At 41.5% G+C, this 15,013-nt stretch overlaps 2 protein-coding genes and 1 non-coding gene across 3 annotated transcripts in view; 1 reads left to right on the plus strand and 2 right to left on the minus strand.

Moving 5' to 3' along the window:
- The window catches only part of FARSB (phenylalanyl-tRNA synthetase subunit beta), a 246,874-nt gene that overhangs the window by 117,485 nt on the left and 114,376 nt on the right, over window positions 1-15,013 (minus strand). The gene's annotated exons all lie outside the window — the stretch shown is intronic.
- The window catches only part of MOGAT1 (monoacylglycerol O-acyltransferase 1), a 39,586-nt gene that overhangs the window by 17,582 nt on the left and 6,991 nt on the right, over window positions 1-15,013 (plus strand). The window contains 2 exon segments of the mRNA XM_055290778.1: window positions 4,832-5,027; window positions 5,557-5,756. Of these exon segments, the coding sequence (XP_055146753.1) occupies window positions 4,832-5,027; window positions 5,557-5,756 (396 nt within the window).
- Window positions 8,396-8,500, minus strand: LOC129489075 (small nucleolar RNA U13). Its single transcript, XR_008659889.1, has one exon. It is a non-coding gene; the product is annotated as a small nucleolar RNA U13 (small nucleolar RNA).

The following is a 15,013-nucleotide window of genomic DNA, read 5'->3' on the forward strand; positions in this document are numbered from 1 at the left end:
CTTTGGGGTAGCAGGAGCACACAGAACATTCCCTCCCAGGCCCATGTGTGTTTATGGTCTCTTAGAGTAAAACCTGTTTTATCCTCATCTGGCACTTCCTATGGTGTCTGGGTGTTTCCTGCCCTCCCCCACTGGACTGTTAGTGTCAGAAACACAAACTATGTCTTCTTTTCTGTTCCATCCCAAGTATCCAGCATGGTGCCTGGAACATAGGAATGTTCAATGAATATTAACACAATGATCAAATAAAGTAATGAACACAGTTTGTGTATTCAGATGTAGAAAAAGAAATCATGGATCGGGTAAGTGACAACTCACACCCTTGGAGAGGCACCATGCATGCTGTTACGAATACTAGAAATGGAAAATGTCTTTCATTGTGTCTTGAAGTAACAGCAGTGATAAAACTAAACATATTCACCTTGCTGTCTTCCTAGATTAAAAATAACTTGGCTCAGAAATAAGAGTCCAGGCCGGGCTTGGTGGCTCACGCCTGTAATCCCAGCACTTTAGGAGACTGAGGTGAGCAGATCTCTTGAGCCCAGGAGGTTGAGACCAGCCTGGGCCACATAGCAAAACCCTGTCTCTACAAAAAATGCAAAATTAGCTGGGCATGGTGGCACACATCTGTAGTACCAACTATTCAGGAGGCTGAGGTGGAAGGATCGCCTGAGCTTGGGAGGTCAAGGCTGCAGTGACTGGAGATGGTGCCCCTGCACTCCAGCCTGGGTGACAGAGCGAGACCCAATCACAATTAAAAAAATAAATAAAAAGAGACGAGAGCAGTGGCTCACACCTGTTATCCCTGCACTTTGGGAGGCCGAGGTGGGCTGGATCACTTGAGGTCAGGAGTTCGAGACCAGCCTTGCCAACATAGTGAAACCCCGTCTCTACTAAAAATACAAAAATTAGGGCATGGTAGTGGGCACCTGTAATCCCAGCTACTCAGGAGGCTGAGGTCGGGGAACTGCTTGAACCCAGGAGGTGGAGGTTGCAGTGAGCCAACATTTTGCCACTGCACTCCAGCCTGGGCGACAGAGTGAGACTCCGTCTCAAAAAAGAAAGAAAAAAAAAGAATCGTTCATGGTCTTCTAGATTTTCATTACGTCCTATTAATTTCTCAAGTCACTATTGTCATTATATACCTAGTAGGATATCACTAAGCACCCAAGGACCAGAATTCACGGCTGAGTTTTCAGGTTCTGTTTCTGTTTTCAGAGTCCAGCCTGGTCCAGAGGGCACACTAGAGGGCGCACTAAACCCTCCAAGCTACCGGAAGATCCGGCATCTGGTCTGCAGAGGGTGCACTATCCCCCTCTTAACCACCAAAGGTGAGGTGGGGGGGAATTACTTCTCTTCCTTGTTTTTTATACCTTGTGTTAGAGTTTTATAAAAGTAAGACAATTACAGAGAAAAATGTTTAAATTTCACAAAAGCACAGAAACATATTTAAAGTGTACTGTTTGCTTACTCAAAGCATTGCCGCAGGTGAGTTTGAGTCGTATAGTTAAGAGCAGGTTTGGCAAATTCATGGCACAAGAGATGTAGGTACCCCCTTCTCCATAGCCTTATCAGACACAAATACTCCATTGGAGTCTTTCTCCGTATAGTGCCCCTACAGCCACTGCAGCTTACTAGAGTTGGCTTTGGAGAGGAAACCTGTTTGCAACCCTAGTTTCTTTTTCTTTCTTTTTTTTTTTTTTTGAGACAGAGTTTCACTCTCGTTGCCCAGGCTGGAGTGCAATTGCATGATCTTGGCTCATTGCGACCTCTGCCTCCCTGGTTCAAGTGATTCTCCTGCCTCAGCCTCCCGAGCAGCTGGGATTACAGGCGTGCACCACCACGCCCGGCTAATTTTTTGTATTTTTAGTAGAAACGGGGTTTCACCATGTTAGCCAGGCTGGTCAAGAACTCCTGACCTCAGGTGATCCGCCCACCTCGGCCTCCCAAAGTGCTGGGATTACAGGCATGAGCCACTGCGCCCAGCAATCACTGGTTTCTGACATCATGAATTCTTTTCTGTGGTACAACCTTCAGTTCCTTAAAAGGTAAATAGAAATATTCAAACTTTCAGCCAGTGGAGGTTTGGACTATCCTTGTCTCTAAGTCTAAAGAATTATCTATACTTCCCAGAACCAGCTTCCTGGGACAGCTCTTGGTCCAAGGCTGCCCCTCTCCACTGTGCCTGCCCAAGTGGCTGCCTCTCTGGGTGTGAAAGACTGACAGACATAGGCACCAGACCTCACGTAGTAAGGAACCATAGGGCTTCAGAGGGCCTTTGCTGACAGCAGTCTGTTTTGCTCTTACCCAATAGGATTCTGCATCTGTAAGTCCTTTTAGATCCCACCTCCAACCCATTCCTCTTGTCCCATTTTGGGTGTATCTATACCTGTCAGGTGTCAGCCAGAGTCAACTGTGTTTCAGGTCCATGCTTCTTTCTGTTTACCCCTTAAGGCTGGACAGGTAGCAGAATCAGATCACAACAGCCTTATATACCTTACAGAGGACTTTAGATTTTATCTTGTAGATAAGCCATGGGGAACTTGGAGGGATTTTGAGCAAAGGAGGGATCTGATGGATTTGGTGTGATAGAAAGATAATTCAGGCAGCAGCTTGGAACGTGGTTACAGGCAGGTAGGCCTGGAGACTGATGATGGAAGGGGCCTGTTGAGTGATGAAGGGAGAGGTGATAAGGGCTAAGCTAACAGTGGCAATAGCACTGGAGATACAGAAGAGGAGATTAATATCAAAAATAGCTGATACAGTCTCTAAGACTTAGTGATAGATTCATCCTCATGAAGGCAGTAACTGTATTTTGTCATTATTATCAATATCTAGCCCAGTACCTGGCCAGTAGCAGGTGCTCAATAAATGCTTTTAAATGAATGAATGATCAGTCAATGTGGTGGCTAAGAAAGGAGAAGGTGGCTACATATGGAAGAAGTTGTGTTTTGACCAGATAGATGATGGTCCCATTCACCTTGATAAATAATGTTGGAAGAGGGGGATAACTTTGAGGGAAAATTTAATGCATTTGGTTTGGAGACGTGTAGTTTGAGGTGTCTTAGAGCTGTCGATGTAGAGATGTCAATTGGGCATTTGGAGATATGGGCCTGGAACCTCAGGAGGAAGATCTCCTGACAGATGGATTTGGGAGAACTCAGAACACATAAATGGTAGTTAAATCCATGGGTGTAGATGAGGTTAGAGGACAAGAGAGACAAGGAAGGACCCCTAAGAAATAGCAGCATTGAAGGATGGCCTGAAGACAAGGAACCTGAGGGAAAACTGAGAAGTGGCCAGGGGCAAGCTAGGAGAGCCAGGGGTATGGAAACCCAAGAGGCCCTCTTCCTGGTGGAAGAGATGCACCCAACTCTCACTCAGGTTCACACAGAGCAGAATGGCATGCCTTGACCTCAGTGAAGGTTCAAACCCATCTAGGCAGGCTCAGGCCCTCTACCTCTAACCCAGCATCCTCTGCCTCTTAAGAGGGCAGTTGGTCATTTAGAATCTTGTCATAATTCCTCCCATAATAGAAACCCAGAGTAAAATTAGCATACCATTTTCTTCAAGAGATGAGATATGCTATGTCTTTATAAAGCCTGTCTAACACATTCTGTTATGACTAAATAAAAATGGATAAAACCAGAATGGAAAGAAACATAAGACATTAAAAAGTGATTATTTCTGAAATGTAGTTCAAGATTGGTTTGTATTTTTGTCTTTATTCTTTCCTACATTTTCCTCCAAGGGTATGTAGAACATATGAAATCTGAAAAGGAATCTTTTAAGTTATTTTTACATGGGAAAGCCTGAAATAGAGACTGAACAATTATCTAACTGTTTTAAATGAAAAATTTACCAATGTCAGACTATACATATTGGACACATGTAGAGATCTGGCAAGTGATCTAGGTTGTCAAATGTCTTGATTTTTTTTTTTTTAACCATTTTGTATTAGTTTGTTTTCACACTGCTGATAAAGACATATCTGAGACTGGGAAGAAAAAGAGGTTTGAAAGACTTACAGTTCTACATGGCTAGGAAGGCCTCATAATCATGGTGGAAGGCAAGGAGGAGCAAGTCATGTCTTACATGGATGGTGGCAGGCAAAGAGAGAGCTTGTGCAGGGAAACTCCTCTTTATAAACAATCAGATCTCATGGGACTGTTCACAAGAACAGCATGAGAAAGACCTGCCCCCACGAGACAGTTACCTCCAACTTGGTCCCTTCCACGACATGAAGGAATTGTGGGAGTTACAATTCAAGATGAGATTTAGGCAGGGACACAGCCAAACGATATCACATTTATATTATAAATCCAGGTTTGGAAAATAATGATCCACATAGAATATCTGAAAACGGGCCATTGTATATTCAGAAAATCCACTGCAGCCTCTTGGAGAATATACTTTTTGGTTCTGTGTAAAAATTTGCCAGGATAAATATCAAGGCCACCACATACAGCTGTGCAGGTTGTGCACTGAACAACTCTAGGGGCAGGGGATCCTTTTACTTAGAATGCAATATAAATGGTGTCCTCTAGAGTTCAGCAGTGCACAACCTACCTAAACAAACAAGTGGTAGACCTAGTAATGACTGAATGACATTCTAAAGACCTAGCCCATTGCCTGCCAAAATGTTAACTTATTAATAGAATACATTACTAAAGATTTGGCTATGAAAAATTACAAACTTACAAAGTACTCCAAAGGTAAGCAGTGTAGGAAATTTTGTTAAATGTTTCCTATTGTCAAGGAATATTATGATAAAACATTGTAATTTTTTTAAAAAGGATAACTAGTTACACTTTTTGTTTTATTCACTAAGGGCTAGTTTCGGTTTCCAAGAAAAGTATGTCCTACGTGGTAAGCAAGGAGGGAGGTGGAAACATCTCTGCCATTGTCCTTGGGGGTGCAAAAGAATCACTGAATGCCCATCCTGGAAAGTTCACTCTGTTCATCTGCCAGCGGAAAGGATTTGTTAAAACTGCTTTGACCCATGGATAAGTGGCTTTTTGTATAAAGTAGGGGGTCAGAAAAGTTAAGACATTATTAAACAAACCAAAAAGAAGTAGGGTGATTTTCTAGCCCTTAAAGACCTCCTCCAAATCGATCTGACAGTAAAAGCAGGTGTGGATGTTCTTGGGGAATGGAATATGACCTTTTTACTACAGTAGCTCAATGCCATGACATTCAGCAATTACACTTAACTCTAAAAGCAAAACAACAAGAACAACAACAAACACCAACATTCTATACATAGTATAATTTTCCAGCCAAATCAACAGTGGCCAAAGCTATAGATAAAAGAGAAGTTTCCTGGAACCCTGATTTTCTATAGAATAAAATCCTGTCAATGGCTAGCCTGCTGAAATTCCTCCCTAAAGAAAATCAAGTTTAAGACAGTTTCAATGAACGTGAAGTTAGCAATATAGGAAGGCTTGGGCACATTTAAAAATTTTTTCAGAATTCTTTGCAAGAGTCAGCTAAACAGAATAAATTATTTGAATCCTTTTCATTGAAAATTCTCACCCGTCCCCTTTGTTATTGCAGCACCTCTCTGGTCCCAGTGTTTTCTTTTGGTGAAAATGAACTGTTTAAACAAATTGACAACCCTGAAGGGTCATGGATTAGAACTGTTCAAAATAAACTACAGAAGATCATGGGGTTTGCTTTGCCCCTGTTTCATGCCAGGGGAGTTTTTCAGTACAATTTTGGCCTAATGCCCTATAGGAAAGCCATCCACACTGTTGGTATGTACATAAAATGACTACAACTATTAGCTTACTTTAAGCAATGTTTCTTGTTATTGATTGAGGTGCTAATGCAAGGGAAGTGACTTTGAGTAAGAACTTCCTGAAATAATAATCCTGTAGATGTTATTTGAGTTTTGTTTCTGGTATTCCTTTTATTTATGAAATGACTACATTTTCCACTAGAATAGGAATTGATTACTTTCAAGAATACTGCTATTGCACTACAAGTAAAATCCAATTTTCAAAATAAAGTTTCTAATACTCTATAATGAATCTATTTCTCTGTGCCAGCCGATTATAGCATAGCAATTCTTTGATGACAAGTTATATCAGAGTTTATAGATAGATGAACATTTCTGTGTGATAAGTGTCCTCATTATGTTCAGTTCACATAGGCATCAGTTTCTATAGCAAAAGCTTTTTTTTTTTGCAGCTAGCTATTTTATATATATTCTGCTATTCTGCTATAGACTTATTTTTTTTTTTATTTCAATAGCTTTTTGGGGAACAGGTGGTGTTTGGTTACATGAATAAATTCTTTAGTGGTGATTTCTGAGATTTTGGTGCACCCATCACTGGAGCAGTGTATACTCTACCTAATATGTAGTCTTTTATCCCTCACCCCTCTTCCACTCTTTCCCCCGAGTCCCAAAGTCCATTGCATCATTCTTAATGCCTTTGTGTCCTCATAGCTTAGCTCCCACTTATGAGTGAGAACATATGTTTGGTTTTCCATTCCTGAGTTACTTCACTTAGAATAATGGTTTCCAATTCCATCCAGGTTGCTGAAAATGCCATTATTTCATTACTTCTTATGGCTAAGTAGTAGTCCACGATGTTTCTATATATATATATATATGTATATATATATATCACAATTTTTCCTTATCCACTCAATGATTGATGGGCATTTGGGCTGGTTCCATATTTCTGCAATTGCAAATTGTGCTGCTATAAACATGTGTGTGCAAGTATATTTTTTGTATAATGACTTCTTTTCCTCTGGGTAGATACCCAGTAGTGGGATTGCTAGATCAAATGGTAGTTCTACTTTTAGTTCTTTAAGGAATGTCTACAGTTTTCCCTAGTGGTTGTACTAGTTCACATTCCTACCAGCAGTGTGAAAGTGTTCCCTTTTCACTGCATCCACACCAACATCTATTTTTTTTTGAATTTTTGATTACAGCCATTCTTGCAGGAGTAAGGTGGTATCACATTATGATTTTGATTTACATTTCCCTGATCATTAGTGATGTTGAGCATTTTTTCATATGTTTGTTGACCATTTGTATATCTTCTTTTCAGAATTGTCTATTCATGTCCTTAGCCCACTTTTTGATGGGATTGTTCGTTTTGTTCTTGCTGATTTATTTGCATTCCTTGTCGATTCTGACTGTTAGTTAGACTCATTTTATTTTAAAAAGCTGCATGTTTGGGAGAATCCAGTTGAGGGAGGAGGGTGAAGACCATGTTGATAAAAATACTGAGGAGTTGGCCAAGTGTGGTGGCACACACCTGTATTCCTAGCACTTTGGGAGGCTGAGACAGGAGGAATGCCTGAGCCCAGGAGTTCGAGACCAGACTGGCAACAAAGCTGGACCTCATGTCTACTAAAGATTTTAAAAATTAGCGGGGCACCATGGCATGTGCTTGTAATCCCAGTGCTTTGGGAGGCTGTGGAAGGAGGAGCACTTGAGCCCAGGAGTTGGAGGTTGGAGTGAGCTATGATTGTGCCATGACACTATAGCCTGGGTGACAGAGCAAGACCCTATCTCAGAAAATCAAAAACAAAAACAAAAAACCCAGGAGCAAAGTATTTAGCTCCTCAGATTGGAAGAGGATTGGAGAGCTAAAATGAGAACGTGCTGAGCCAGGCACTAATAGCAGAATTACTAAAACTCTAAACTTATTATGAAGCTGGAAGTAAAATGTTCACCACGGATAGCCCATTAAGTAAAATTCAAATATACTCAAATATTGTTTTAGGTCTGTTTCGCTAGGCTAGGATTTTACTACCATCAGTTTATAAGTGCTTTCCATTTAATGTGCAATCACGACATTATTTTTTTCACAGTATTTACATTTATTATTATTAAATCTTGAATGTCTGAAAGGCATAAATGTGGGTCAAATGGAAGAAAATAGGAACTGAAATCAAACTATTACAGACGCACATGAAGAGTGACTTTTTTTCTGGTTTTCAATCTCTCTGAAGGGAATATTGAGGAGCGTAATTCTGATATGGAATTAAGTTGGGGATATTTCTTTCCTGGGAGAAATTCCTGTGGAAAGGAGACAATTATCAGAATCTTTGTTTTTTGTTTTGTTTTTTTTTTTTTTTGAGATGGAGTTTCACTCTTGTTGTCCAGACTGGAGTGCAATGGCATGATCTGCAACCTCCGCCTCCCGGGTTCAAGTGATTCTCCTGCCTCAGCCTCCCAAGTAGCTGGGATTACAGGCATGCACCACTACACTCAGCTAATTTTTTGTATTTTTAGTAGAGACAGAGTTTCACTATGTTGGCCAGGCTGGTCTCGAACTCCCGACCTCAGGTGATCCACCCGCCTCAGCCTCCCAAAGTGCTGGGATTACAGGTGTGAGCCACCGCCTGTACAGAATCTTTTTTTTTTCCTTCAGGTCAGATGGGTAATGTGCTGATGTTGTGACAAGTTTCAGAGGGTGGCACATCTCACGTGTGCCCGTGAGCACGCAATTATCATGCTCATGAACTATAGAAGGGCCGAATTATCAGACTCTTAATGGACACAGGAACATATGTTTATAAGACATTGAGATTCTTATGACAAGAGACATCCCTGTAGGGAAGCAGGCCATAGACATAGCAAATGGGGTTTTTAGTGAGAGATTGGAAAGTGAATAGCATGAACTGAAACAAAATAAGGATTTCTTATGCATTTGGTGGTACCATCTGAGGCATGATTGCTAACTTCTCATGGACTAGTTGACCGTCAGGACAAAAGATGTTACTTCCATGTATTTCCTCTACTTCAAAAAGTTTCTCAATCCCCCAAGTGTAAGGGTGACATGGAAACAGGGAGGTGACATTAGATGTTGAGAAGAAAGAAAGCTAAATGTTATCTCTAAATCAAGAAGGTAGATAACATTATGGATTTCTGAGGCTGGTTGGTGGCATATAAATAGGACTTCTTGTGACTGGTAAATATGTGTATGGACCCTATCTCGGAAATGCTGGTGATCCTGAACAGGAAACATGAGATCCCATCTTGTACTAGTCAGAGAGATAGTCTTTCCTGCTCATGTTCCACTTCCCAGTGTCTCAAGTAGCCCTTGCATTGGCCTCACTTTCCTACTCTGTTGTGGGTAGTTGCAGCTGGAGAGTCAATCACCTTCACCTAATGGTTCAGGGAGGCTAATGGAGGGTCTCTGGCTTCACCATTGCCGCCCTCCTCTCACACACATACCACCTCAACTCTCAGCAGTTCTTGGAGAAAGGCTTTCCATTGAGGATGGTCACACAGCCTCTGCTTCTTAGGGTAGTGCCATCTATTACAATATCAAAGAGTTCAGAAAAGTAAGAGTTCCATCCTTCCACAGCCAGGCCTTGCCGTTGCCCGGGTGGAAGAACCCTGTCCGATAAGAGTAGAAAAACTCAGAGTAGCTTTGAGACACAACAAACTCCAGCATTTCTTGTGTTTATCTTTGGATGGTAGAGTTCTTAGCAATGCAGATATATTTACATTTTTGCCAACTTTCGCTTTTTTTTTTTTTTTTGAGACAGAGTCTCACTCTGTCGCCAGGCTGGAGTGCAGTGGCACGATCTCTGCCCAATGCAACCTCTGCCTCCCGGGTTCAAGCAATTCTCCTGCCTCAGGTTCCCAAGTAGCTGGGACTATAGGCATGCGCCACCACACCCAGCTAATTTTTGTATTTTTAGTACAGACGGGGTTTCACCATGTTGGCCAGAATGGTCTTGATCTCTTGACCTTGTGATCTGCCTGCCTCAGCCTCCCAAAGTACTGGGATTACAGGCGTGAGCCACCGCTCCCGGCCAATTTTTGCTATCTTTATAGAACTGGTAGCATTTGTCCCCATACACCTTCTATTTTTCTGGACATGGGTTGCACCTGTGTACTCCAGCTTTGTTGCAGAGCTCATGACAGAGTTTTTCAGCCACATGCTTCACACTTTCTGCAAGCTTCACGTTCTGGGCTTGAGGAGATTTTACCTGTTGGGAGATATTTCTTCTTTTTTTTTTTTTTTTTTTGAGATGGAGTCTCCCTATGTCACTCAGGCTGGGGTGCAGTGGCGCAATCTCTGCTCACTGCAAGCTCCGCCTCCTGGATTCAGGCTATTCTCTTGCCTCAGCCTCTTGAGTAGCTGGGACTACAGGCGCCCGCCACCACGCCCGGCTACTTTTTTTTGTATTTTTTGTAAAGACGGGGTTTCACTGTGTTAGCCAGGATGGTCTCGATCTCCTGACCTTGTGATCCGCCCATCTCAGCCTCCTAAATGTGCTGGATTACAGGCGTGAGCCACCGTGCCGGGCTTCTGTTGGGAGATATTTCTTAATATTTCTTCCTTTTACGAGATGGTGTCTTGCTGAGTATTTGAGAGCTGGTGTTAACTGAAAAACTGGAGCGGAAATGGATTTCACATGACATTATTCTTAAATGCCGTATTTAATACAGTGGAATGTTAACAGACTTGATCAGTTAGGGTAATGGGAATATTGAGATAAATTTAAGTTTGCAATGGGATTGTTCAAGATAAGCTGGTTACTTTTTTGGCATAATATTCACTAACCATTTTTGATCTTTTACGTGCAAAGTGCTATTGTTAGCTTTGGGGATGATATAAAGGAAATTGTAAGGCATGATATTAGGAACTAAAAGTTTAATGAAATGTAACCATATGCTCACATGAAATAAGCTGTTGATGCTGAAAGCAAGTGTAGTCTGTTGACTTAAATGATTGCACTTGTCACCTAGTTAAGTTAAGCTTTTTTATTTTTTAAATGGTTTGCCATTTGATATCGCCCAGTTATACCTCTACTGACAAATAATCATCAGTCAAGGGTCGAATGGAATTACTGAATCTGAATTAGTGGTCAAGACTGGAAAACTGCAACTGTATTAACTTGTTTTCACTCATACTTGTCCAATGTGCTTCTCTTAAACATTCAGAAAGGGGGAAATTGCTTCAGTCCCTCCCTCTACTTACCCTGCAAACAGTTACAATGATTAGTAGTCTGTATCATCCTCAATACCCCGTTGTTGTTTCAAACATTTAAAAACTCAAGCTAAGAATATGTTTTGTATATGTTTCATAAAGACTCAGCTGCTATGATCTTAAGGTATAAGAATGGGAGTCAGTAATGTAGAGCATCTCGATTTGTGTGAACCAGACCCTCAAGCCTGTATTTAAAGACTTTCATTTACTTGAAAAAACACAAGTGGAGGATAGAACATTTACAATTCCATAAAAAGTAAAGCCATGTGTCAATCAAATGCCACAGAGAATAAAACACAATATAAGGCTGAAACAGTGATGTAAATGACTGTGTTCCTTTCTATTTTAAATCATGCACTTGAAATGCAGCATGGCTTCATTGCTGACTCCCTGACTTGAGTTCTCCTTGTCCTACCCCAGGAAGGATTCAGGCAACATCTCAGAGCAGCAGGTTATTTTGTGGTCTCTCTGCTCTCTCTCCTACTTTATTAACTTAAGTAAGCGCTACCTGACATCATAAGATAAACATCAACTCACTCAGTATTAGTTGGATTCATCCTAAATCATTGCCTTAGCTAAATCCTCTCACAGGTGTCTAGAGAAGCCTGGATTCTTCATCCTTTAATAGTTTCCCACAGCTGGCCGCGGTGGCTGACACCTGTAATCTCAGCACTTTGAGAGGCCGAGGCAGGCGGATCACGAGGTCAGGAGATCGAGACCATCCTGGCTAACACGGTGAAACCCCATCTCTACCAAAAAATACAAAAAATTAGCTGGGTGTGGTGGCGGGCGCCTGTAGTCCCAGCTACTCGGGAGGCTGAGGCAGGAGAATGGCGGGAACCCGGGAGGCGGAGCTTGCAGTGAGCCGAGATTGCGCCACTGCACTCCAGCCTGGGCAACAGAGCGAGACTCCATCTCAAAAAAAAAATAGTTTCCCACACACTTTTTACACCACTATCCTCAGTGACCACAACCAGAGTGTTTGTTCATTTGAGCTTTAGAGATTCTCACTAACACTGTGATTGTTTTGTCTGTTAATGTCCTAGTCATTATATCCTCTGAAAAATATGTTCTTACCAAGTGCAAAGTGACATATTCAGGTCACGGTTACCCTCTCTACATATTTTCTTATGCCATATCTTGCTAAACCATTAGGTTTCTATGCATCCTTCATCAAAATCCTCTCTTCCCTGCTAATGAACATTCTCAATGGGCATAATTTGTAAAGAAGTTCCTACTGTATATATTTTCCTTACACACTTTAGGAATAGTATGCAATTTATGTGTTTTCTGAATGCTATTATCACTTTATCATACTATAATAAAGTGGTCACTGATACCGTATTCATTATATAATAATTGAGAAAAACTGGTTTAAATGTCACATCCATCATGATTACCAGGAAAGACAACTGAAATAAATTTAGACTTTCAGAAAAATATGTAAAGCATTGCAGTTCCTCAGAGGAACATTGCATTTTCTGTTTCCGTATCACAGAGCCCCACGAGGACAGGGATTTCGGCTTGTTTGTTCTCTGTATATTCCTAGTATCCACAGAGTAGGAGCTCAAGAAACACTTGTGCATAAACAAATTAGGATTTCATTAGGCTTGTTTCATTGTCATTCTTTTTTTTTTTTTTTTTTTTTTTTTTTTGAGACAGGAGTTTCGCTGTGTCACCTAGGCTGGAATGCAGTGGCGCAATCTCGAATCACTGCAACCTCTGCCTCCTGGGTTCAAGCAATTCTCCTGCCTCAGCCTTCCAAGTAGCTGGGACTACAGGCACCCACCACCACACCCAGCTAATTTTTGTATTTTTAGTAGAGACAGGGTTTCGCCATGTTGGCTAGGCTAGTCTCAAACTCCTGACCTCAGGTGATCTGCCCACCTCGGCCTCCCGAAGTGCTGAGATTACAGGCATGAGCCACCCAGCTCGGGCCCATTTTCTCTTCATTATTAACAAATAACCTGGGAGTAGTGGTACTTAGAGAAGTGTAAAATTATCCCGTCTCTCATCACATTTTACTTGATGGCTTTAATACCCATTGATAATCTGTGCCTAAATCAGTGCTTGCGGTCATGGTTGCAAATTGGCAAATTTCTAATTCCAGCATTCCTTCTATATTTATTAGTTGACATTTTGCCATAAAGAAGGGCTTTCCCTCCTCCCGATGTTAGATTCATCAAATTATACAAACGCAGACAGGCTCATCAACTATGTTTGCCTGTGGCACAGAAAGGGCCCCCATCCCATCTCTTCCAGCCTCAAGGCTCTCACTGAGTTTTTGTTAACTCCTGAGCCCATCTTCTAACTATGGGTGTGATATTTCATTTTTATTCTTATGACAGCATTGGAAAAATACAAAAATACGAGTAAGAAGTGGGTTCCTTTGCCTCCATAAGTGTCATAAAATTTTAGAAAGAAAGAAGGAGGCCAGGCACAGTGGCTCACACCTGTAATCCCAGCACTTTGGGAGGCTGAGGTGGGCAGATCACCTGAGGTTAGGAGTTCAAGACCAGCCTGGACAACATGGTGAAACCCCATCTCTACTAAAAATACAAAAATTATCAGGGTGCGGTGGTGGGTGCCTGTAATCCCAGCTAGTTGGGAAGAAGAGGCATGAGAATCACTTGAACCTGGGAGGTGGAGGTTGAAGTGAGCAGAGATCGTGCCACTGCATTCCAGCCTGGGTGACAGAGTGAGACTGTCTCGAAAGAAAGAGAGAAAAAGAGAGAGAGAGGGAGGAGGAGGAGGAGGAGAGAGAAAGAAGGAATTAAAGAGGGAAGGAAAGGAAAGGAAAAGAGGAAGGAAGGAACGAAAGAGACAGAAAGAAAGAAAGAAAAAGAGAGAAAGAAAGAAAGAAGAAAGGAAGGAAGGAAAAAGAGAAAGAAAGAAAGGAAGAGGTGGGGGAGAGAGGGAAGGAAGGAAGGGAAAAGAAAGAAAGAGAGAGAGAGGAAAGAAAAGAAAGAAAGAAAGAAAGAAAGAAAGAAAGAAAGAAAGAAAGAAAGAAAAGAAAGGAGAAAGAAAAAAGGAAGGAGGGAGGGAGGGAAGAAAGGAAGGAAGGAAAGAGAAAGAAGAGAGAGACAAAGAAAGAAAAGGGGTGGGCATGGGAGGGGAGGGGAAAGGAGGGGGTTCTTTCCATCCATAGGCCTGCCCTGTTGGCTTGTGGCTGATGCTCCAGTGCTGGCCTCATAGAGATTGATCTTGGCATTAAGAAGCATTTATTATGCAGCAGCTGGATGTACAGAAGGAAGTGGTGTGGGTTTGAGGTCTGACTCTGAGCGACTTTGAATGTTTCATTTATCTTCTCTGAACCTCAGACTTTACAACTATGAAAGAAGAGACCGTTATAATTATTCTGTCTTCTCACAGGGATATTATGGGGATTAAATGTCATGATACATGGAAAGGCAGTCTAGACTCCAGGTGCTAGGCAAATGCAGGTTGGTAAATGGAGTAAAGACCTCCTGCCCAGCTTGTTGAGAGCTTTCAAATGTGTTTCTACTTCCCTGTGTAAGTAACTTGCCAAAATGTTAATCTGAGTCAGATCATGAGGAAATAATCAGACGAATCCAGATTGTGGGACATTGTACAGAACAACTGGCCCGGACTGTTTAAAAATACCAGTGTCATAAGAGACCAGAGGGAGGGGTACCTCAGAGACATACAACTCAACAGCTGTTGTAGATTGACGGGAAAACAACTGTGAATGATATTGAGGTGATTGATAAAGTTCGAATTTGGATTAAGTACAAAATAATATTGTGAAGAGGTTACATTTCTTGAGTGTAGTAATGATGTTGTTATATAGGACATTGTTCTTGTTTTTAAGTAATACTGCAGAAATATTTAGGGATGATTCACATGATTGAATCATTGATGTCCACAACTTACTTTCAAATGGCCCCACAAAAATAGAAATAATAATGCACATGTATATACACACATATGTGTGCACATGTGCACAAAATGCTAGAAATTGCTGCGTCTAGATGGGGGTAGGCAAGTGCTTATTGTATTCCTTCTGAAGGTTTGACTTTTTT

This window comes from Symphalangus syndactylus, chromosome 8 (genome assembly GCF_028878055.3).
Source record: "Symphalangus syndactylus isolate Jambi chromosome 8, NHGRI_mSymSyn1-v2.1_pri, whole genome shotgun sequence".
Classification (NCBI taxonomy): Eukaryota; Metazoa; Chordata; class Mammalia; order Primates; family Hylobatidae; genus Symphalangus; species Symphalangus syndactylus.